The sequence below is a fragment of the Microtus pennsylvanicus genome, chromosome 21 (assembly GCF_037038515.1).
Source record: "Microtus pennsylvanicus isolate mMicPen1 chromosome 21, mMicPen1.hap1, whole genome shotgun sequence".
NCBI lineage: Eukaryota > Metazoa > Chordata > Mammalia > Rodentia > Cricetidae > Microtus > Microtus pennsylvanicus.
Window position 1 is genome coordinate 1,312,748 of NC_134599.1, and position 24,168 is coordinate 1,336,915.

Here is a 24,168-nt window from a genome sequence, read left to right on the forward strand (position 1 = left end):
AGCTCTGCCAAGTCTAGCAGGCCCCTCGGTCCTCATGTATGTGTGTGTAGGCAAAATACTCTCTGTGGGGTTGTTCCCCGATCCCTCAGCAGCCCCACGAGCCAGGGATTTCTGTCCCCTATGGAAACAAGACACATAAACTTAGTTGCAAAAACCACACACCCAACAGTATCGGATTAGGAACAGGAGCCCTGAAGTGTGGGTAAGGTTGCCTAGGCACAGGTGAGGAAGTCTGAACTTGAACTGGGGCAGGAAGGAGAGCCTGGGGCAGAAAGGAGAAAGCTTAGGACAGGAAAGAGCCTGGGGAGGAAGGAGAGCCTGGATCAGGAAGGAGAGAGCCTGGGGCAGGAAGGAGACCCTGGGGAAGGCTCTGCTGGTTCTAGATCTTTTTCACCTTGCAGCTCTGTCCCTGTGCCCTGGCCCTGGGTGTGGGTCAGGGAACTGTTCCTGGACATCTTGGGCCCTATGGGAGCCTTGCTCCCGCAGCTGTGGGGTAGGCCAGCAGCGCCGCCTACGAGCCTATCATCCCCCTGGGCCTGGTGGATACTGGTGCCCTGACATCCTGACTGCATACCAGGAGCGCCGCTTCTGCAACCTGCATGCCTGTCCAGGTGAGGGGAGCTGGGGACAAAGAGTGACTTCAGGCTCTTCCCTGACTCTGTGAGAATCTGGTGATGGGGTATGTGGGACCTTCTGCTGGAGCCAAACCTGATGGAACTATTCTCTTAACAGTGCCTGGGGGCTGGTCCCGCTGGAGTCCCTGGTCCTGGTGTGATCGCAGCTGTGGAGGGGGCCGATCCCTGAGAAGCAGAAGCTGCTCAAGCCCACCACCCAAGAATGGGGGAGCATCCTGTGTCGGGGAGAGGCACCATGTCCAGTCCTGCAATTCCATGCCTTGTGGTACTACACTGGCCACTTCCTGCCTACTGAGCTTATTTCTGCAAAATGCTCCAGCCTCACCTCTAACTTCATTCCCACTGTACCCATGGGATGCAGGAGACCGGCTGCTACTTTGCTCGCTACCTAGGAAAACCAAGATGTTCAGGGAAGGGATGAATGGATCTGAGTACTGGCCAGGGACATCCTGTGTATATCTGGGTCCTTTGTGGCTGAGGCCAAACTCAAAGATTTGCCACCTCCATGACTCATTTCTGGGACATCTTCCTAGCCTTGTCTGTCCTCTTAGCTGCTGGAGAACCCTCAAGCCCAGGCAAAGTTTCTGAGAGCTTGCAGTGTGGTGTCAAGGGTGTATGTGATTCTTTCTATGGAAACTGAACCAGAGACTATAATTGAGCCCTTCCCAGTTCCTTTTTGAGTTGCAGCCCTTCCTTCCTTCCAATGCTTCCAGCCCTCAGGGTCCTACTCCAGGACTCCTCTGTCAGGAGTTCCCCATTCATACTGCACACTGCCTCGCTTCAGAGCAGGGCCGTAAGCCCCTAGGTGAGAATGTTAGCTTCCGAGATGGACAGATTAATCTAGCTCCACGAAGAGTTACTACTAGGCTCTGAGAACTTACTGGAGGGGAGAGGAACTCTCCGCGCACTTAGACTAGCCTAACTCCAGGGCTTTGCCAAGCCCCTAATGTTGCAGCTCATGCCGATATGGGGGAAAGGGGAGACCCTGAGGCCTCTAAGAGTTACTGATAAGAAAGAGAAGGGTCTTGGGGCACCCAGGTGTTCTTGACACTGGGCTTCCCCTCCTCAGAGGAAGGCTGTCCGGCAGGGATGGAGATAGTGAGCTGTGCCAACCGCTGCCCCCACAGCTGCTCAGACCTGCAGGAAGGAGTCGCGTGTAAGGAGGACCAGGCCTGCCAGCCGGGCTGTCGCTGCCCAGAAGGTACATGCCCGAGATCCTTCTGGAAGGCGGGTTTGGTCTAGATACCAGCACCAACCCACTGACTTCCCACAGGGTTTCTGGAGCAGGATGGTGGCTGTGTGCCAGTTGGACACTGTGAATGCACAGATGCCCAGGGCCGCATCTGGGCCCCAGGGAGCCTGCATCAGGATGCCTGCAACAACTGCTCCTGTCAGGCTGGGAAACTCTCCTGCACGGCTCAGCCCTGTCCACCTCCTGCCCACTGTGCCTGGAGCCACTGGTCTGCCTGGACTCCCTGCAGCCACTCATGTGGACCTCGAGGGCAGCAGAGTCGCTTCAGGTGTGGTGCTGGGTGACTAGGGTCTCCTGCCTTGCATGTCCTTCTCTCTGATATTATTCCTGGGTAGTTCCTGCTTTCATCGGTGACTTTGCTCCATCCTGTGCCTTGGCCCGGTCTGTGCTGGTCACTTAGGCCTCTCCTTAGCAACCTCCATGCTCACTCTGAACTTTTCCCTCCTCTGCCCTGGTCCTGCCCAGGTCCTCCACGTCAGGCTCATGGGCCCTGGAGTGTCAAAAGGAACACTCCCAGAGCCAGTCTTGCCCTGAGGCCCCCTGCCCACCCCTGTGCCTACATGAAGCCCACCCTCGTGCCCTGGGGGACAGCTGGCTACAGGGAGAGTGCCAGCAGTGGTAAGCACAGGCCAGGGAAGGGTGACCCACTTTCCTGCTGGATAGCAGGATCCTGAATCCAGGCTCTTTTCTAGTTCCTGCACCCCAGAGGGAGTGATCTGCAGAGACACTGAGTGTGCAGGTTTGGGTTCCATCCCGTCCATCTCCTTAGTACCCCATTACTGACCTTATGTCTTGAAAGCCATCTCTTCAATGTCCTGTGTTCCCCCAACACACACACACACAATGCCCCCCTCTGTGCCACAAGGATCCCAACCTAACCTCCCCCTGCTATTCTAACCTCACCTGTGCCCCCCTACAGTGCCTGGGGGCTGGACGTCGTGGTCCTCCTGGTCCCTATGCTCTGTCTCCTGTGGCGGTGGAAGCCAGGTCCGCACTCGATCCTGCATAGTGTCAGCTCCTCAGCATGGGAGCCTACCTTGCCAAGGCCCAGATACCCAGACCCAGCATTGTGGGCAGCAGCTGTGTCTACAGCTGCTAGAGACCTGCTCCTGGGGACCGTGGGGACCCTGTTCCCGTAGCTGTGGCACAGGCCTGGCCTCCCGCTCTGGATCCTGCCCCTGCTTACTGACCAAAGAGGACTCCATGTGTAATGACACATTCTCACGCCTGGACACTCAGGCCTGCTACCCAGGGCCCTGCCAGGGTGAGTTGCTCTCCTACTTTCCTTCTCTGGAAAATTCAGGGAATGAGCGTTTGCCCATGCAAGACTATTTCTCTGAAATGTCCCTATATCTACCGCACAATGTCTTGCTTTGTACCCTTCAGAGCCCTTTGCCATGTGCCCTCTTTATCTGCTTTGAGGGAATCCACCCAGTGGGGCCTTTCCAGCTAGGGCAGGGATGGGTGTGGGCACGGGGGATGCTCTGGAAGCCGCCAGCCTACATCCATCTCTAGAGGAATGCATATGGAGTGACTGGAGCAGCTGGACACGCTGCTCCTGTAAGGTCCCGGTGCAGCAGCGTTACCGACACCAGGGGCCAGCACCTGGCCGGACTGTTGGGGGTGCCCCTTGCACACGTCTGGACGGCCACTTCCGGCCATGCACCATTGGCAACTGCTCAGGTAAGGCCCAGGGCTGAGAGGTCAAGGAGCTGAATGGGGGTGGCGGCAGGTACCCTCATATAGACCCACCGCCCACAAGACCACAGTGCAAGTGCCCAGGGTTCACACTGCCCCTTGCCCTGGGCACACAGTTGCTCTTGACTGTCCTACCCACTAGCTACACCCTTCACAATCGTCTCACTGTGGTTTCCCATTTGACAGCTGCTGGCCCCACCGTTTCTATCCTCTCATAGTTATCTTGCTTGGCTTCTGTTGAAGCTGTCCCTCATCTTGTCCCTTTGTGCCCCACCTGCCAATCCCATAATCCTGACTCAGGCAGTCCCTCCTGGGTCTTGAGGCCCAGCCATCCTAATCCTTCCTGGAGGCCCATGAGCTGAGCAGGAGCCATGTGGAAGGGTTGGGGGCATTAGTCTTTCTTGGCAGCCAGCTGAAGGGCCGTCTTGTACTATCACCAAGTGGCCTCATTCTTCTTTCTTCCCTTAGAGGACAGTTGCCCACCTCCCTTCGAGTTCCAGCCTTGTGGCTCCCCCTGTGCAGGGCTCTGTGCCACACATCTGAGCCATCAGCTCTGCCAGGACTTACCGCCTTGCCAGCCTGGCTGCTACTGCCCCAAGGTGAGCTCTGGAAGTTGACAAGACACTCAAGAAGGGAATGCTCTGCCCAGCTCCCTTGGCTCCCCTCTCCAGGACGCCCATAGGAACCACATCATTTCCATGCCTGGAACCCCTCCCTACCTTGGCAACACCCCATACATGGGCTCAACAACACACATGTGTACTGCTGGAAGCCAGCATGGTACAGGGCACATAGGTGACAGTGGTCCCTTCGCAGTCCCTAACTATCCTTCTTCTTCTGTGCAGGGTCTGCTGGAGCAGGCTGGGAGCTGCATTCTCCCAGAGCAGTGTAACTGCTGGCATACTTCAGAAGAGGGAGCTAGGGTGACCCTGGCTCCTGGGGACCACCTGCAGTTAGGCTGTAAGGAATGGTGAGTAATAGAAGGGGGTGGGTAGAAGCCAGAAATGGAGTGGACAAGAGCTTCCTAACCCAGCAGAGGCCAGGCTGAACCTGGCCATTCCAACCTGAGATCAAGTGACCCCAAGTGCCCAACTTGCCAGAGCACCCAGCCCTTGAGCTGCTGAGCCATGCATGACTGTACCCCCAAAGCCACCCTGGTGTGCTCCTTCCCACAGTGAATGCCTGAGTGGAGAGCTGCAGTGCTCCAGCCAAGGGTGTGAAGGTAATCACAGCCTTCAGAGAACTGTCCCTGTTAGCCCAGCGCTGGGGTGCTTCGGGGCAGGGAACTTGCATTGCTAAAGCCAGGACAGTCCTAGACAAATAGTATCCTGCCCTGCCTGACACCTTTCTTAGTCTTTCCCATTTACTACCCCTTCCAATCATGACCCTGAGCTCTTCCTGCCTGCCCACTGGGCTCTCTGAGCTGAAAACTCCCCAAGACCAGCACAAACCCTTTGCCCATCTAGGTCTCCTGCCTCTGACTGGATGGTCAGAGTGGTCACCTTGTGGGCCCTGCCTGCCCCAGAGTGCCCTGGCCCCTGCCTCCAAGACTGCCCTGGAGGGGCACTGGCGTCTGAACACATCAGGCCTACCTCCAACCTCAGTCACTCTGCTGGCTTCAGAGCAGTACCGGCACCGCCTTTGTTTGGACCCTGAGACCGGTAGACCCTGGGCAGGAGACCCTGCGCTTTGCACTGTGACCCTCAGCCAGCAACGCCTCTGCCCTGACCCTGGAGCCTGCAATGGTAAAGAAGGGAAATAGGCCAGCAGGCAGGATGGGTCTGGCATGCTAGCGGTGGTGGGATGGTGGGGTGGGGGTGTGCGTGTTTGGATGGGGCTAGCCATAGGCTCATTTCTGTTGTCAGGAGTGAGGCAACCTGCTAACCTTTCTGCTTGCCTCTGAGGCCTGCTGGATTTGAGATGTGAAAAAAAAAAAAAAAAGCAAGCACCGAAGGGCCTCAGGGCATGTTTCCAGGAAGGGGAAGAGACAAAGCCTGGGGTGGATACCTGAGGCAGGTGGCCTAAGGCACTGAGTTCTGTTTTTTATTTTTCCTTCCCCAGACACTTGCCAATGGGATCCTTGGGGGCCTTGGAGCCCCTGCCAAGTGCCCTGCAGTGGAGGATTCAAACTGCGTTGGAGAGAGGCAAGAGACACCTCTGGAGGAGACTGCCATGGGCCATGGGCTCAAACAGAAAGCTGCAATATAGGATCTTGCCCAGGTAACCAATATCCCAGCATCGGAAGGGAGCAGAGACTGGGGCATTGGACATAGCCCCCCATCCCAGAGGGATTGGTGGCTCCCCCTGATGGTAAATAGTGGAAGAGAGAGTCTGCTGGGGGGCAGGATGGGCAAGAGTGCTCCCAATGCAGACTTTTACTACTGGACCCCAGGGGAGAGCTGTGAGACCCGGGACACCGTGTTTACCCTTGGCTGTGCCAACCAGTGCCCTCGCAGCTGTGCTGACCTCTGGGACAGTGTCCAGTGTCTACAGGGACCCTGCAGCCCAGGTAGATGGCCACGCCGCAGCCTGGCCTGGGAAATCTGGGAAATCTTCACCACAGTGGAGGGGGCGACAAGGCAAGAAAATACACCATTGGGGTCACTTTCAGCAATTACTTTGAGCCCCTCCTAATGGCTCCATCAAAACCTACTGGGTTGCCTGCTGTGGTGGCACACCTCTGTAAATCCCAGCATTTGAGAGCCTAAGGCGTGAGGATTGCTGTGAGTTCAAGGACAGGACCCTCTCTCAAAACCAACTGCTGTGTAGAGGAAAACAGAGGTGTCTCCCATTGATGGCCAGAGGGTGAGAGCAAGCTGTGAACCCAGTCTGGCTCCTGGAGGGACCCATTATGTAAACCTTGTCCAAAGCACTGAATTTTATCACCCTTTTATTAGTAAGAATTAATTGCACAAGATAGTGGGTCACATTTTCATACACGTGTATACTATACTTTCACTATTTTCTCCCTATTCATTCTTCCTTTCTAATAGTACATCATCCTTTTATTTTCAAGTCTTTTTTAAAGCACTGAATCTTGCTTACCCCTCTCAGGCTGCCGATGTCCTCCTGGTCAGTTGGTGCAGGACGGACACTGTGTGCCCATCTCGTCTTGCCGCTGTGGCCTGCCCAGTGCCAACGGCTCATGGGAGCTGGCCCCCATGCAGGTGGTCCAGCTGGACTGCCGTAACTGGTATGATGCCATTCTGTCAAACCAGGCCAAGATCTTTGGGTGGGTGACATGAGGCAGGTCAAGGCTATGGGCACTGCTGGGGAAAGGAAGCTGTTCATTATGACTTGGGGGCCTGAGCCCTTGGTGCACACCCTGTCCACAGCACATGTATTAATGGGTCACTGGTATGTCCATACCTCGAGTGTCCGGTCCTAGGACCTTGGTCAGCCTGGAGCAAGTGCTCAGCTGCCTGTGGTGGGGGCACCATGGTGCGCCACAGGAGCTGTGAGAAGCATCCTGAGGGTGCACCATGCCAGACCCTGGACATGCAGCAATGGCAAGAGTGTAACCTGCAGGCCTGCCCTGGTGAGTGCCTGGGCCTGGAGTGGTACAGCCCTCCATCTTTGGGTGGAAGAGGCTATCCATACCCTGCAAGCACCCCTCTCGCTCTGTGTTTTTCCCAGAGTGTCCGCCTGGCCAGGTGCTCAGTACCTGTACCACTTGCCCGAGCCTCTGCTCCCACCTGCAGCCTGGAACCATTTGTGTGCAGGAACCCTGCCAGCTTGGCTGTAGTTGTCCTGGAGGACAGGTGAGTCAGGACACTGGATTCTGGATTCTGGGTTCTGGGGTGGAGGGGAGAGGAGAGGTAGTTGGGAGGCATGGGGTTGGAACCAAGCCTGACTGAACTTCTCCTCCTCAGCTGCTACACAATGGCACATGCCTTGCCCCTGCTGCCTGCCCCTGCTCTCAGCTCTCCCTGCCCTGGGGCCTCACCCTACCCTTGGAAGAGCAGGCCCGGGAGCTGCCCCCAGGGACTGTGCTCACCCGGAACTGCACACACTGGTGAGGGCCCAGAGCCTGGGCAGAGGGCGGGGTTGTTGAGATTGGGGTGGGGAAGAGGGACTGAAACCACTGAGCAAATGCTTCTATCTTCTTAGCACCTGTCAAGGCGGAGCCTTCATCTGCTCCCTCATCGACTGTCAGGGTGAGACATGGCTGTCCTCGCCTCTCCAAAACCAAGACTCTGCTCAGGGATGGAGCTACTTGCTTCAGGAAATGCTTGCTTCTGGTCCACAGGGACCCCTTCCCTGCCTGAGGCCCAGCACTCCCCACTTTGCAGTCCCCAAGCATCCTGTGTGTCTTTCCCACTCATAGTAGTAGTCACCAAATCAGTGTGTGCGCACTGAGCCAGGGTGTGTGAGTGAGGCCAGGAAGTACAACAGAACTTCCTGCTGATGAGGAAGCTGAGGTCCAGAGGGATGAGTGAAAAAGTGGAGTCTGGCGTGGGAAACCACAGTCACCCACCTATGGCACACGGGGATCTGTGGATTCAGACCCAGGCTTGGCAAGTTCCAAAGCACCCAGCCTGGCTGCTGAATGAAGGTGGGCCAGCCCTCAGCCACACTTTAGGATGTGACAGAGTGCTGGAAATGCAGAGGTAGGGTGGATAGGAGTGGTTAGAGGGTGAGATCTGTCTGGGCGAGTGTTTGAGAGGGTCAGAGGGACAGGCATGGCTGATGGACGGCTGCTGGTGCCAGGAGGCAGCATGGGAAGGGGGCAGGTAAGGTACCCTCTGAGGAGTGTCTAGCAGCGCGGGAGATCTAGGCTGGATCCGGAGCTGACACAGACAGCAAGCGGATGGTCTTCCTGCAGGGTGCCCTCCTGGGGAAATATGGCAGCCCATGGCCCCAGGGGAGCTGGGCCCTTGCGAAAAGACATGCCCAGAAATGAACACAACACTGGCTGGGAGCAACTGCACTGAGGCACAGGCTCCAGGCTGTGTGTGTCAGCAGGGGCACTTCCGCAGCCAGACAGGTGCCTGCATCCCGGAAGACCACTGTGAATGCTGGCACCATGGGAGTCCCCACTTGGTGAGATACCAGCTGCTCTTCTTGCCCAAGGGTTCCCCACCTACTGATCTGTAGCTGTACTTCCTGTGGTTCCCCACTCCCAACCCCGTAGTAGCACACAGGCTCTGCCCTCTTAGGGCCCAACTGGCCCTTTGCCCCCCTACATTGAGTTCTCCCAGTCAGACTCCAGTCCTGGGCCAGTATGCTGGCTGGAACTCCTAGGCTGGATTTAAATTTAGAATTGAGGTGCTACCGTGGAACTCCAGGGGGCTGGAGAGACGGCTCAAAGAGTAGGGGCTGTACTGCTCTTTGGAGGTCTGGGTCTAGTTCCCAGCATACACATCTGGTGGCTTACAACCACCTGTAACTTCAGTTCCAGGGGCCCCCAATGCCCTCTTCTGGTCTCCACGAGCACTTACACACTCACACACACACACACACACACACACACACACACACACAGAGAGAGAGAGAGAGAGAGAGAGAGAGAGAGACATAAAAACAAAAATCTTAAAAAAAGAAAGAAAGAAACGAAGGAAGGAAGGAAGGAAGGAAGGAAGGAAGGAAGGAAGGAAGAAAGAAAGAAAGAAAGAAAGAAAGAAAGAAAGAAAGAAAGAAAGGAAATCCAGGAGAGACCAACCGGAGCTTTCCCCCTCCTGCAGCCTGGATCTGAATGGCAGGAGGCCTGTGAGAGCTGCCACTGCCTCCGTGGGAAAAGCATCTGCACTCGACACTGCCCAGGCCTCACCTGTGCTCAGGTACCCTGTGGCCCTGTAGCCTTCCCTCTATGGCTGGTCTTAGGGTTTCTGGACAGGCAGTGTGGGGTGATGGGCTGTCCCCCTGATTAGATCATGAATGGCTCCCTGTAGGGTGAAGTGATGGTACAGAAGCCAGGGAGCTGTTGTCCCATCTGTCAACAGGACACTCTGGGTGTGCAGGGTATGGCTACCTGTATAATGCCTTTCTCTGGTCTGAACCTTTCTGCCTCATGGTCTCACACCCACCCTGCTGTGTGCCCATCTTCCTGAGGCTTGCCTGCATGGGGATCAGAGTGGCTCCCTCATCCCAGGCTCTGCCCTAACATGTCTTTTGCCTAAAGGCCCCTCAATCATGGCTTCTTCCTCTGTCTTGAAGCTACCCCTTCACCCCTAGAGAAGGAACCAGCCTCCTGCCAGTTGCTCACCGAGCTCAGAAACCTCACCAAGGGTCCCTGTCACCTGGATCAGGTAGAAGTGAGCTACTGTAGTGGACACTGCAGGTCCAGCACTGACGTCATGACTGAGGTGAGCTGGGGGGCTGCCTTACAGATCCACCGGGCAGGTCAGTCAGAGCCCAAGGGCTTCACACCAGATGAGGTCCTGAGAGAAACCCAGAGAGCATGAGGAACACAGTCCATTCTCACAGAGCTGACGGAACTGGGGCTATGGAGTGTCAGGGCCCTTCTCCAGGGTGGCGGGATACTTACGTGCCCAAAGTATGCCTCCCAGACCACTGTGTCCCTCTAAGCCAATAAGTTGAGATACCCACAAAAAAAGTCTTGGGAAGGGAAAGTGACTGATTCCAGACCCATCATGCTCACTTCAGGAGGGTTGGCTTTTTACAGATAGGCTCACCCAGGCTTTTCCTGTGAGGTCTATACCTGGTGAAACCCAGAATCTCTCTGCTTGCTCTCCTTGGACCCTGCTTCTCTCCCTGACCTCTCCCCCTGCACACACACACACTTAATTTCCAACCTGGAGGATTGTAACTCAGGCCGTTAGTTCCCTTTGAATGGAGACCTAACTCCTGGCCACCAGCACCTTATATCTAATCCGGAGCCATTCCCTTCTGCTTCCACCCGGATGGGTTAGCTGTGCTGAAAGACAATGGTGCGCTCTCTCTGGCTTTCAAAATGCTACCCCTTAATTCTGTGCTGCGCTGCTGCTGTCCTGAGTGCTCCTAACTTGGGTGCTCCTGCCCCTTCTGAAAATGCTTTCCTCAAACACATTTGGAACTTATAAAACACGAGTAAAGAAAGAAAACAGGAACAGAGTTCAGAGATAATAACCTTTGTCATTTTTGAACTTGAAACTGTGTGAATGTCTGAAAGAATTATGAACTATACCATGGGTATAGGTAAAATTAAGTCACTGTTCTGGGGGCAGGAGTAGAGCTCTGGATGGGCAGCCCACAGTGTTTAGGATCCAACTGTGCACTCAGGGTTTGTTAGAAGTCTTGTGTATGACTAGCCCTTTTCTATCTAAGCTTGAAGCCCCTTAGGGTGAAAGCTGCATCCTTACCCAGATGCGCTCATTCATTGGATGTTCAGATGCACTGGGGATGGAGTGGAGAAAGTGGGCTTCTTGAAGAAGGGGGCTGGGGTGATGCTTCCTACAAGACTACCTCAGGAGTCCAGGACAATTGGAACTTGGCCCTTCCCCTGGAAGGGCAAGACCAGGGGAAGGGACGAAGACTCCATTTGGCTCCCTGCCCACTCAACCAGCTTCTCTTGGCCAGGAACCCTACCTGCAGAGCCAGTGTGACTGCTGTAGCTACCGTCTAGATCCTGACAGCCCTGTGCGGATCCTGAACCTTCACTGCCCTGCCGGCTACACAGAGCCGGTGGTGTTGCCAATGATTCACAGCTGCCAGTGCAGTGCCTGCCAGGGTGGGTCTGGCTGGGGAGGGAGAGGGACTTGGTCAGAATTCTCCTTAAGGAGGGGAGGCCTTAGGAACATTCACAGCCTATGGCCCCAATTCTACCTTGGCTTTACCAGTCTATTCTGACCCCCCCCCCCATTGTGCTTATTTCCTTTCCAATTTCACATAAACTTGGGTGTTTGCAGTAGATTGTACCTGATTCAAATCTCAGTCTTCTGTTGAGGTCAGTACTCATGATCCCATCCCATAAACAGCTCTGACGTGTACATGTAAACACGGGCTTGGTGGGAGGACTCTGGAGGGTATGCAGATGAAGTACCTGGTTAAGTTGCATGCCTGATGTGTACTAAATGAGGTCACACCACATGCCAAGTGTGGGGGAGACGCAGAGGAAGGACATCACAGCCTAGGTGGAGGGCACGGAAGAACTGGTTTCCCGCTGCACTGCCTTCAGGCAGCTGTAGTTCATCATCCTCTGCCCTGTCCCATTTTCTGCCACCTGACCATGCTGCCTCTAATGAGCCCATCTCAAAATTCTCTCTGCAGGTGGTGATTTCTCCAAGCGCTGACAGGCTCCACCAGGCGCATCCACTGCGGTCTCTCTTGTGCATTCCTCACTTCCTTCCGTGCCCACTTACCCATATGCTAATATGGTATTAGCATATTCCAAATAAAGTAATGCTGGCAACTAACGCTGACAAACTTCTGTGTGGTCTCTGTTCCTGGTCCCAACAGGGGATTGGAGGGAGAGCCCAGCCTGGGCCTGAGCATCAGCTCTGGGGAGTCCACCGTGTATCATCGTGGCTCTATGGCTTGAATAAGTCACTCCCCATCACTGCCCCAGTTTCTTCAGCTGTTGTAGGAAGAAACAACTGTTCAGCTGAAGTCTGAAGAGCTCCTGTATTAGACAGGAGTGTCCCAGGTCATGTCCCCCAACCCAGTGTGATTCTGTCACAACACAGACTGTCCTCCTCTTGATGACAGTTTAATTGAACTGCAATTTATAAGATAAGAAACTCTGTGATTTTCTTTTTTAAATACTTTATTTTATGTAGATGAGTGTTCTACCTGCATGTATGCCTTTATTCCAGAAAAGGGTATCAGATCTCACTGTAAATGATTGTGAGCCACCATGCTGTTTCTGGGAATCGAACTCGGGGCCTCTGGAAGAGCAGCCAGTGCTCATAACTGCAGAGCCATCTCTCCAGCCCATGCATGTGATTTTCAAGACATGATCTTACTGTGTAAGACCTGACTGGCCTGAAGCTCACTATAAAGCAGGATGGCCTTAAACTCAACAAAAATCAACCTCCTCTGCCTCCTGAGCACTGGGATGACCTGTGGGAGGTCCACACCCAGCCTGATATTCATTCATTTTACCTTTAACTTTAATGACTTGACTAGACAGTAAATAAAGTTGCGCAAACATCACTTCCCCCCAGTTTTAGAACATTTCCATCATGTCCTGCCCACTGACAATCAACCGCTCCTGCGTCTAGCCCCCGACAAGCTCTAAACTGCTTCTCACTTAATAGAATTGCCCTTTCTGAACATTTCATGTGAACGCTTGGCTTCTTTCAGCTAACCTGATGACTCTGCGGCTCACTGACATTACAGCATGTAGCAGCAGTTCATTCCCTTTACTGCTACATAGTAACTGTTGCAAGGAGCAGCTACAAAATGCCTCTCATCTGCCAGTTGTCGGACATTGCTTATGGCTTGCCTATCTATCTACCAGTTGATAGAGATTTTGATGCTGCTTCTTTTTCTATTATGCTTAAAATTATTAAGAACATTTTTGTACAAATCTTTGTGCGGGCATACTTTTATATCCCCAGCACCCACATAGAAGGTGTGCAGGACAGTGCTCTCCTGTAACTCCAGCTCTGGGGGTGTAGAGATAGTAGGATCCTGGGAGCTTGCCGGCCAGCCTCTGAAAAGCCAACTCCAGGTTCAGTGAGAGACGCTGTCTCAAAATCAAGGTATAGGATGTATAGAATAATAGAGAGGTGCCTACACAAATGTGATGTGTGACACACACACACACACACACACACACACACACACACACACACACACACACACACACACACACACACACAATCCAGCATGATGTCCCAGCCTGTAACCAAGAGGCTAAGGCAGGAGAATATGGAGTTCGAGGCCATCTTGGGCTACCAGGTGACATGCTGGCGATTTTTGTTTGTTTTGCTTTTTTTTTAAGAAACAAAAAATAGAAATGTAAGGAAAAAGTATTGCCTTTGATTAACCTTGTTGACCTGCTGACCTGTGTGCCAATGGAACTTACCCACAGCAAGAGGAGCTGGTCCAAACTGTACTCTCCAGGCTGGACTACACCTCCCGTGAGCCTCTCTGCCCCCGCGAGGCGGTAGCCATAAAGCGCTGTGCTAGCACAACTCTAGTCCCAGCTCATCACTACCTTTGCCAGCCAGCAGCAGCGCTACCGCCTCCTGCTGTGGGAGAGAAAAGTTTGCTGCCGCGTGTCTCCCCTTTCTCAGCGACTCAAGTCCCGAGTGGGCCGCGGCGGCCTCGGAACAGACCTAGAGGGAGGCAGTCTGCAGACCGCTAGAACCTGGCCATGGAGCCCGGGGAGACGGGGAAGGTAGGACTGGAAGGGCAAGGGGCCGCTCTTTGTCGCGCATCCCTATCTGGGCTAGCGGACAAGCTAGCCTTGCAGGAAAGTGCTCGCCCGCCTGCCTCGTCTTCTTTGGACGGGAGACATTTACTCCTCCTATCCCTATCTTGCTCCACTCTCCGACCCCTCTTCGGGTCAGCCATACCTCTGCTTGTGGCCACCCTGTCGGTGATCCCGGGATGCGGGACTAACCAAGCATAGTGATGCCAAAGTGCTTCTGGTTTACTTTCCTGGTTTTTGGCATTTGGAGGGAGGAGGCCTTGCTTATAAGGCATAGAGGCTGGATAGGACGCCAGTGGAAGTCAAAGGGTGGGCGACTGAGAAGTGGCGTGAGACCCTGATGCTACTTAGCTCTTCCTTCCCAAGAAAGGGAAAAAGAGCTTCTGGCATTTTCTTGCATACTTCTAGTTTATCTACTTCATGAAGAATGTGGGCATGGCTTAGAACACACTCCGCAATCTTCAAGGCTTTGGGCAAGAAGAGGCTTTGGAGATGGGACATGAAGTAGGGTAGAAAGTGGTCGGGAGCGAGGAACAGTGTCCGTGCTGCTGGATTGTGGGCACACTGGCTGAGAGCCAGGCAGCTTCCAAAGAGTAAGGTCTTTTACGCCGTTCTTTGCATCCAGTTCTTCTGTGCACTCTAGGAGTATTGCGAATCGACTCTGGGCCTTGGACCCAGTAGACAAGGACTCTACCCACTGAGCTACATCCTCAGCTCTTGCAACCCTTGTTGAATATTTGGGCGTGGGGGGAGTCATGGAAGGGATTTTCTCAACAAACGTTTACAAGTGCTTATAAGACTTTCTCTCCCTTTTGTCCCTCTCCACCTCCTTTGTGTCCATTTTATAAACATTTGGACTCTGAGCTTTGCTTTGGACAAGAGTACAGAATCCATAGGAAGGAGCCATGTTCCACAGAGAGCTGTCCTGTCATTTCCACTTGAGTAACTTGGATGAGCCCAGAAAGGTAGGCACAGAAGAGAGGAAAGATGAGAAGGGTATTTTGGTGCCATACTTTTATCTGGAAAGGCTCCTGCCATGAAAAGGTCGTAGTTCTTTGTTTAAGCATCTCTTCCATCCTCCCTTTCTCCCAGTCCACTAGCTACAGAGATTTCCCACATCTCGCGGTCTACAGAAAATCTGGGTGAAGGCAAACTCAGTTGGATCTGTAAGGAATGAAAACTATTTGGGCAGTCTAGAAACTGTGGAAAACGCACAGGCATGCACACTAAAAGGAATGGCCATTTCTCTTGGGTAATATCTTCAGATTGTGTTAGGTTGAACTTAAATTCAGATGAGGAAAGGGACGGGAAGTATTAAAAATGACATCAAGATTAGAACTAGTGATTTAAGGTTAAATTTCCAAGCTCTTATTTTAGTCTTCCTTGACCTTTAATAAGAGAGAGAGGAATATAGGTATTTTGGAGGAAGCAAAGGAATTTTTTTTTCAGGTCCAAACACTAATTGAAAATCTCAAGACTCAGAAATTTTCCCTTATTCAAGTCTGGATTGTAGGGTGTCTCCAAAGGGCTTAGCCCTCCCCAAGTGCATGTGTTTTCTACCCTGAGAGATGAGAACATTATCCAAAAATGAGAGAAATGTGAAAGCACCTGGCAGTAAAGATACATAGCAAACCAGCGAAGACAAAGGCCTGGGGAGAATATGAACTCAGATTCTGAGCAGAGAGCTATGAAATTGGGGAGTCCTTTCGTGATGGCTTCGTTTCTTTGCCAGAATACCACTTGGTTGTTATTTTGTGGCATTTATTAATCAAAAACAATCTTGGGCTTTTGGATTGCAGTCGGATACCTTGCCGATCATTGGTAGGATAATGGGTAGAGGTCAAAGATTTGTCATCCTGCATTTTGTTTGTTTGTTTGTTTTTGTCTCAACCCTGGTCTCTATAAGAATTTCTTTTACTTGTTTATGTTTTTGGCATTACCTGTAACATCTCCGGTTATGACTGTACAACAACACCTGGTATTTAGGATGCTCTGGGTAAGTGTTTTCTAAAAGGGCGGCTCGTACAGGTGGGTGTTGGGCCCCAGTCTAGTGCACCATGCTGTCCTGGGAGGTTGTGTTGTTGGTGCCCTGGGCATGTGTACGAGGCTGGACGTGTACCTCTTCATGGATGTGTCTGTTGCTTCCTGGCCATCTCTGTCTTTTCTCAGGGAAGTGACCAATCCTGCCTCATTTTCGCTCCAGTCCAGTTTTGTTACTTTGAGTCTCTTTCCATATCTGCAGGTCTCTCTGTTCGGCTCTGTTCGGCCACCGTATAAGAACACTTAATAAATGTGCTTTGAATGAAAAATATGAAGTGATTGACTATGAAATTCTTTTGTGTGATGCTATGATGGAGAGGAATGGTATCTGGGAAGGGTTTGATCACATAAACAGTCAGGCACAGGTTTCCTGGTGCCAGGCCCTAGGAGGTAAATGAGGCATTCCCGGGTCGGGGTAGGAACCACGCTGGGACCAGTTGTAAGGAAGCCCCTCGTAAGAGATGCAATGTGGATAAGACCTCGATAGGTGGACAGACAACAAGTAGTGGAGAAAAGGACAGTTGGGGGTCTAGGTTTGGGGGTGTAGGGAGAGGGAAGACGCAGGCGGGTTGAGTGATGGGAGGAGGTAAGCTAGAGTGAGCAGGGTTGAGCTTCATGTTGAGAGGGTTTGGGTGCTGAATAGGGGAACCGGCTAAAATAGAATATTCAGATACACTTTGCATCCTACATAGGTAAGACATTTCTCATATTGGGGCAGATTTGAGGTATTATAGTACAGTTGCCCAGAAGCAGAAGGTGTTTGCCACAATGTAGCTTAAAAGAGGGGTGCCAGGTATTTGTGCATTACTCTGAGTGAAAAGACACTTCGTTCCATATTCAGTTTCTGCCTCATGTGCCACTAAGGAGATGGACCATCAGCATTCATTATGGTACCTTCTCAGCCTGGGGAAGCAACGTGGACCGCAAGCCTTGTGTCCTTGGCCACAAGAGTTTGAGTTTTTCATTTGATTGGTTGGTTTGTTTTTAGAGATAGGGTCTCACTATATGTGCCAGACTGCCCTCCAACTCTCTGTAGCACGATTAATAACAACTTAGAGATAAAAATTGGGGTTCAACCTGAAGATCAGTAAAGCACCAGTCACAGGCTCTTACCTCGACCTTAGTCCAAAATGGCGATCCTGCCTCCAGGAATCTCAGAATGAGACTGAGACTGAGAACTGTTTCCTCTTGTTTTATAATCCTCTCTAGGGCTGGCATTTAAAGGCAGGCACTGCCCGGTTTCTATGGCAAACCTTTGTGGCTACTGGGATTAAAGGTGTGTGATACCATTGGCTGGTCTATAAGGATTAAAGGTGTGTGTTACCATTGGCTGGTCTGTAAGGATGACCAGTGGGGCTGTTTTACTCTGATCTTCAGGCAGGCTTTATTAAAATACAAATGAAATGCCACTGTGACTCTGTCGCTCTTCAGCAGCCTCCAGCTGTGGGGCAGGGTGCTCAATCACATCCTTTGGTCATAGATTATTTTTTTAATTTTTATTTTTTTAACCCGCACCTGTAGGGATAGACTGCTCTCTATCCTGGTATGCAGCGTTCATCTGGGATCAGTTCCTGCCCCCCCCCCTTCTCCACACTAGCCCCCTTATCCCGTCTTGGCATGTGCCTCCTCCTGTCTGACTGCTTCCTTTTCATGGAACCCACTTTGTAGCAGCGTTTGGAAAGCTCTGTAAGCACAAATGCTTGTTATAAACGAGTGTTTTATAATATCACTTCACTACTGTTTCATTCTTTATTATGGTGTGTGTGTGTGTGTGTGTGTATTAGGAGTCTGTACTCTTCTTCTACCATTTGGGACCTGGAGACTTATCTTAGGTCATTAGGCTTGACTACAAGTGCCTTTACCTGCTAAGGCATTTGCTGGCTTCTACAACTGCTTTTAAAAATGTTCCATTTTTATATATTCATAGATAAAACATTGGGAGGTCAGATACCAAATGATAGTAATTCTGTTTCAATGGTGGGAATGATCATAAAACCATTGCTCTCCCGCCTGGGGCCTGGAGAGATGGCTGTGCTGTTAAGGACACTTGTTGCTCTTGAAGAGAATTCAGTTTCGGTTCCTGGCACCTATATGGTGGGTCACAGCCACCCATAACTCCAGTTCCAGGGGATCTGACACCCTCTTCTGACTTTCCCAGGCACTAGGCATTAGTGTGGTACATGTACATACATGCAGGCAAAACGCTCATAAGCATAAATATTATATAAGCTTTTTTATTTTTTTTAATGAGGGGAAGCAATTGAGAAAGACACCTGACTTTGATCTCTATGCTACACATTCACGTACACCCCCCCCACATGTACACACACACACACACACAATGTAAAAATATAGACTTCTTGTGTCAGCCTCATAAAGAAGGCTCTGATTGTTCAGTGTCTGCAGCTTCCTGATTTTACCCCACGGCCACTTGCACTCACATGGCAGGAGAGATTGGTTGCAGGTTGTGTGTATACATCATCAGTGCTTCCCACTGTGACCCACATACTCATAAACTCGTGGAATAGGAGCTCTGCCTGCCAGTGTGGAAGACGTGTCTCAGGAACTCACTTAGCAGGGCTCATATTCCTTTCAGGTTTCTGTGACCTTTGATAACATCACGCTGAACCTGCTGCGGGAGGAATGGATGCTGCCGAGTCCGCCCCTGAAGGACTTTTCTGCTTCCGACAAGTTGACGGTACCTCTAGGTATGGATTCCTGCATCTACCACCGCCAGTCTCGATCAGTATCCCAGCTGCACCTGGGTCAGGATGTACTGGGGAATTCTCTGCAATTCTGTGGTTTCTCTGGGTATCTCTAGAAACCTTTATCCATCCCTCGGTCCCAGTCCTTTTCTCCTCTTTTTAGGCTGGGCAGGACAGATAGAGAATGTCAGGCGGCCTGAGGCTTTGGGCTGTTTCCGCAGTGCAGAGTGAGCCACAGCCTGTGGATCTGTGGAGCCCCCGGGGCCCTGTGGGAGTCCATAGTGGTGGTCAGAGCACTGGTTTTGCAAATCTCTCTCTCCAGTTCCACACCTCAATGCTACAAGCTTTCGACCTTGTAGGCCTTGATTTTCTCCTTAAGGCAGTTTTTTTAAAAAAAATATTTATTATGTATACACTATCCTGTTTGTGTGTGTGCCTGCAGGCCAGAAGAGGGCACCAAATCTCATTACAGATGGTTGTGAGCCACCATGTGGTTGCTGGGAATTGAACTCAAGACCTTTGGAAGAGCAGGCAGTGCTCTTAACCACTGAGCCATCTCCCCAGCCCTCCTTAAGGCAATTTAATGAGACAAAACGAACTGAGAAACTTTGTACAAATGTAGGTGGTTTTCTTCATCTTTTCTGTTTTAGTTTTTAAATATACTTTTCTCTGCTTTTGTCTTACGTTCTGTACCAAGGACGGAAGTGATTGTGTTCAAAATGTTTGAGCACACATATGTTCTACTCTAGATGGAGTATCCGTAGTCCAGAAGCCTGTAACCTGCAATACTGCAAACTCTGACACTCTTAGAGAGCCACCTGCACTTGCAGGGTCTCGGTCTTCGGAGTATTTTAGGTTAGGGCACTCTCCTAGTGCAGTGCAAAATGCTAGGATGTCTGGAAAACGGCAGAGTCTGATAGTCTCATGTAGCTCAGGCTAGCCTCAAATTCCCAAAAAGCCTCAAATGACCTTGAATTTCTTCCTGCCTCTGCCTCCCCAAGTGCTGGGATTGAACTCAGAGCCTTGAGCTTTCTAGGTGAGCACCGTGCCAACCGAAGTATACCCCTAGTCCCCGTGGCCCTGGGCCTTTGGGTGAGGGTAATTGTGTTTGTTGGATGAAGGCATGGCAGCTGTGACCTCAACGTTCTGTGGGTGGTGGTGGAATTGTAGCTAGGTTGGGTCCTTTCGCTATGCCTGTTGTATAAAGTTGAAAGTCACCAAGACTCTGAAACTTCAGGTTGCAAAGCAGTCGCTCGCAGGCCGGCGTTGGCTCACAGTGGGAGCTCTGTTGCACTTTGCTTTGCCATTCCAGCTTTTGCTATTTTAGTTTGGGGCGTCTACAAAGTGTTGAAGTTGCCCACACGGAGCCACGGGGAGTTTTTGTGTACAAGTATAACTTTCTGGCATCTCTTGGCAAGTGGGATCGTGTGTCAGTGCTGGGTCTGTGTCCAACATGGCTGCCTTCTGTTTACTTTTATTATTATGGGGAGGGGGGCTTGGCCTGCATGTATGTCTGTATACCATGTGTGTGCCAAGTGTCCGTGGAGGCTGGAAGACAGTGTTAGATCCTCTGGAACTAGAGTTACAGATGGTTGTGAATGGCCATGTGGGTGCTAGGAACTGAACCAGGGTCCTCTGGCTCAGCCAGTGATCAGCACTGAGCCGTCTCTTCAGGCCTGTGAACTGACAATTTAATGCCATTTTAGCTTTGTCTCTGCCCCTCCTTGATTTTGCCTGCTCCCCCGTTCTTTTAGTGGGTCTCACAGACAGCAGAGTTTCTAAACCCCTAAGCCAGCCCACCTAATTCTCACTTTCCTTTACTACCCACAGTCTCACAACATGGAGAATGTTCCAGGCAGAGCTCCCCTTGGAGCCAGGCCCTCATGGCTTTTCACTGTTCCCAACTCTGGCCTGGCTGCTGCTGATCCTAAGCTGTTCCATGAGGTTAGACAAGGGACTGAGCCATAGCTGGGCAACATCCAGGGCCAGAGGTGTCCCCTGAGCCATCATCCTGGTGAGTGAGGTCTGGGTGTGGAGGCTACTGACAAGGAGCAGACTGGGGATACTAGGAGCCAGCCTCACCCTGTGTCTGCCTGGTCCCCACAGGTGTCATCTTGTCTGAATACACACCCCTGCCCCGCCCTTGAACTTTGCCCTCTCACCCCCTCCCTTGATTTCTGCCATGCAGCAAATGTTTATCCTGCAGACTCCAAGGAGGTGGGACTGTCTTACTTCCCGCTGTATTTTCAGTGTCTGTGTCGCATCCACCCTCGACCAGCAAGGAAAAACGCAACACCCGGAGCTCTTCTTGCAGCAGTTTTCAGGACTTTATTCACAGCAATCTATCTCCTTCTCCTTCTCCTTCTCTTTCTTTCTCTCCCTCTCTCCCTCTCTCAGCCCTTAAGTAGGCATGGGCCGCCAACCCCGAACTGCCAGGTGGGCATTGCCCATAGGCTCACGCATATGCAGGCAGCTGATAATCATTGCGTGATCATAGCATAGGTCAGGCCTTAGCCATCTCAGGAGTTGATCATACATCTCCATCAGGTGTTACACCATGCAGCTCGCTACAGTTCCCCCTTTTGTTTTGTAAAGCAACAGGTAAGAGTAGAGGTCTGATCTCTGTTAAAAATGGAACATGTACTAGTGTTTGTCCAGGTGTCATCCACTCAGAGAACACTAGACCTGTCCAGTGCCTTTTTACAGAGGTGGGAGTTAGACACCAACCCACATGCAATCAGACTTGCTCTTCTTGAGGCTGATGTATGCTTACCTCAAGTGCAGTGCGCAAGCCTCGCATCCTGTGCTTACTTACATCTCCATTAAGGTAGATAGCCAAACTTGGGGAGACTGTCCTGCTTCAATAGCCGTGAAGGCCTGAATGATCATAACTGCACTGCGATGTTGTGAAACCTTTATGTGACAAATGCACCACAGGCATACCAAGGAGGCCAGCACCATTAAGCCTTGTCAGGGCACCTACTCCCACCCACTTCTTCAGATGATCCATGGCTATGATGATCCAGGTCATGGCGAACTGGCATCAGCTTGGGAAAGGCTGACAGAATCCCCCACCACAGCTCCGCCATCACTTTCTCCGTTGAGTGGGTGAGGAACAGGCACAGGATCCCCAGACATATCCTTTTCTGTCTCCGTCTGCACTTGCACCTTCCTCACCAGGCGTTCTGGCACCCAAATAGGGTCCAAATGATCCTGTGGAAAAACACAAACAGCACCTCGTGCCCATGCCAGCACGGGATCGGGTCCATGCCAGACCCCTGTTAAAGCATCCTTCCAGGTCACCATTCCTTTTGAAGGACTGGACAGACATGAATGCCTGTCTGCGGCAGACTGATTGGAATTATCCAAGTTTAAAAATTTAAATAAATAAGGCTAAAGAAAGTCTATTCTTAGGGGTTTGCTTATGGCCTATTCCCCTTTTTTGTTTTTGAAGTATCTCCTTTAGAGATCGATGGGCACGTTTCACAATGCCTTGTCCTTGTGGGTTGTATGGCAGTCCATGTGTCAATTGAATACCCATACACTGACAAAATGAGGTGAATTTTTGTCCAGTATAAGCAGGACCATTATCAGTTTTTAATTGTTGAGGCTTGCCCCAAGGCTGCCCATGCTTCTAGACAATGAGCAATCACCTGAGTCGCCTTTTCACCTGTCATGGGTGTGGCATGAATAATGCCAGAACATGTATCAACTGAAACATGCACATATTTCAGCTTACCAAATTCTGAAATATGTGTAACATCCATTTGCCAAATTTTAAGAGGTAGTAATCCACGTGGATTGATTCCCAAGGTTTGAGGATGACAATAAACAGCACATTATGGGCAATCTACAACCACTTTCTGTGCATCAGCAAGAGAGATATTAAATTTTTGTTGTAGGGTTTTAGCATTAACATGAAATTCCTTATGAAAATCATATGCTCTCTGTAAAGCAGAGGCGAGAAATACCCATTCTTGTCTGGTACAACGATCTACTTTGTCATTGCCCTCAGCTAAAGGACCTGGTAATCCCGAATGTGCACGGATATGTTGTATAAAAAAAAAGGATTTTTTCGCTGCCAGAGTAAAAGCTGTAATTGTACAAGTAGTACATGTACGGGACTGGAAGACCTAATGGGTCCCATGCATTCTAAGGATCTTAAGACATTAACAACACAACATGAATCTGAAATTAGATTGAATGCAAAAGGGCAGGCCTTAAACACTTCTATGACAATCGCCAGTTCAACTTGTTGGGGGGCTCCAGGAGAAAATTGATGTATAACAGGCTCCAAGGAATCTACCATATAAGCGCCACAACCGGTCTTAGATCCATCTGTAAAAATAACACTGGCTACTGGAATGGGTTGTAAAGTAGTAATCTTGGGAAATATCACTGGGTGTTCCTTAAAGAAAGTTAGCAATGGATGTTTAGGATAGTGACAATCTATAGACCCCGAATAGGAGCAGCGCAAGATGGCCCACTCATCTAAGGTAGCACATAAAATCTTTACTTGATTGGAATAAGGCACTATAATGGTTGTGGGGGCAACCCCAAAATATTGTAGGCACTGCTGAATTCCGGTTAATGCCAAAGTCGCTACAGCGGTAGGATAATGCTCAAGAGATTTAGCTGGAGATATCTTAGGATAGATCCAAAGCAATGGCCCACTCTGCCATAAGAGTCCTGTGGGCTGGTAATATGAGGGAAGAATGCATAAAGCAATATCTTGACCCTCTTGTATCCTTTGTAGGAAAGTGTCTTGCAACCTGTTTTCCACCTTTTTTAATACTTCTCGTGCCTCAGTAGTCAATTGCCTTGAGGAATCCAAAGCGGAGTCTCCATTTAAAACACTATACAGAGGCTTTAACTCATAGTTTGGTAACTTCAAATAACATCTAATCCAATTTATATCACCTAACAGCTTTTGAAAATCATTTAGCGTTTTTAAATTATCTTTCCTTAACTCTATCTTTTGAGGGATGATCTGTTTCTCACAAACTCTTACTCCTAAATAATTAACAATTTTATCCTTTTGTACCTTTTCAGGAGCTACATGTAGCCCTCTCCTTTCAAGTAGCTTAATAAGCTCCACATAGGCCTGATCTAACTAACATTCATTCATTCTTGGCAGCCAGCAATATATCATCCACATAATGAACACATCTTAGAGTGGAAAATTTTTCTCTCAGGGGTGCAATAGCCTCCCCCACATACAGCTGACACATTGTAGCACGATTGGCCATTCCCTGTGGCAAGACAACCCACTCCTATCTTTTGTCTGGTTCTTCATGATTAAGAGATGGAACTGTAAAGGCAAATCTCTCGCTGTCTTTATCAAACAAAGGAATGGAGAAAAAACAATCTTTTATATCTATCACAATGATAGGCCAGGAGGCAGGCAAAGAGGATAGTAATGGCAACCCGCATTGCACTGGTCCCATGACTTGCATTTGATTATTAACAGCTCGCAAATCATGTAATAGGCGCTACTTTCCCGATTTTTTCCTGATTACA

At 50.8% G+C, this 24,168-nt stretch overlaps 2 protein-coding genes across 2 annotated transcripts in view; both read left to right on the forward strand.

The window, feature by feature from the left end:
- LOC142839552 (SCO-spondin) overlaps window positions 1-11,928 on the forward strand; it is a gene marked incomplete at its 5' end in the record, with an annotated part of 52,563 nt that extends 40,635 nt beyond the window's left edge. Inside the window, 25 exons of the mRNA XM_075955774.1 lie at window positions 402-611; window positions 733-900; window positions 1,705-1,836; window positions 1,909-2,155; window positions 2,353-2,505; window positions 2,580-2,626; window positions 2,807-3,151; window positions 3,403-3,570; window positions 4,054-4,184; window positions 4,431-4,555; window positions 4,761-4,807; window positions 5,052-5,330; window positions 5,647-5,805; window positions 5,978-6,094; window positions 6,640-6,778; window positions 6,921-7,123; window positions 7,222-7,346; window positions 7,458-7,600; window positions 7,696-7,742; window positions 8,411-8,628; window positions 9,270-9,365; window positions 9,477-9,546; window positions 9,760-9,890; window positions 11,104-11,254; window positions 11,794-11,928. Of these exons, the coding sequence (XP_075811889.1) occupies window positions 402-611; window positions 733-900; window positions 1,705-1,836; window positions 1,909-2,155; window positions 2,353-2,505; window positions 2,580-2,626; window positions 2,807-3,151; window positions 3,403-3,570; window positions 4,054-4,184; window positions 4,431-4,555; window positions 4,761-4,807; window positions 5,052-5,330; window positions 5,647-5,805; window positions 5,978-6,094; window positions 6,640-6,778; window positions 6,921-7,123; window positions 7,222-7,346; window positions 7,458-7,600; window positions 7,696-7,742; window positions 8,411-8,628; window positions 9,270-9,365; window positions 9,477-9,546; window positions 9,760-9,890; window positions 11,104-11,254; window positions 11,794-11,816 (3,674 nt within the window). The remainder of the gene's footprint in view (window positions 1-401; window positions 612-732; window positions 901-1,704; window positions 1,837-1,908; window positions 2,156-2,352; window positions 2,506-2,579; window positions 2,627-2,806; window positions 3,152-3,402; window positions 3,571-4,053; window positions 4,185-4,430; window positions 4,556-4,760; window positions 4,808-5,051; window positions 5,331-5,646; window positions 5,806-5,977; window positions 6,095-6,639; window positions 6,779-6,920; window positions 7,124-7,221; window positions 7,347-7,457; window positions 7,601-7,695; window positions 7,743-8,410; window positions 8,629-9,269; window positions 9,366-9,476; window positions 9,547-9,759; window positions 9,891-11,103; window positions 11,255-11,793) is intronic.
- A 1,702-nt stretch (window positions 11,929-13,630) lies between these two features.
- The window catches only part of Znf862 (zinc finger protein 862), a 34,987-nt gene continuing 24,449 nt past the window's right edge, over window positions 13,631-24,168 (forward strand). The window contains exons 1-2 of the mRNA XM_075955524.1: window positions 13,631-13,870; window positions 18,540-18,651. Coding sequence (XP_075811639.1) covers window positions 13,847-13,870; window positions 18,540-18,651 — 136 coding nt within the window. The 5' untranslated portion in view covers window positions 13,631-13,846. The remainder of the gene's footprint in view (window positions 13,871-18,539; window positions 18,652-24,168) is intronic.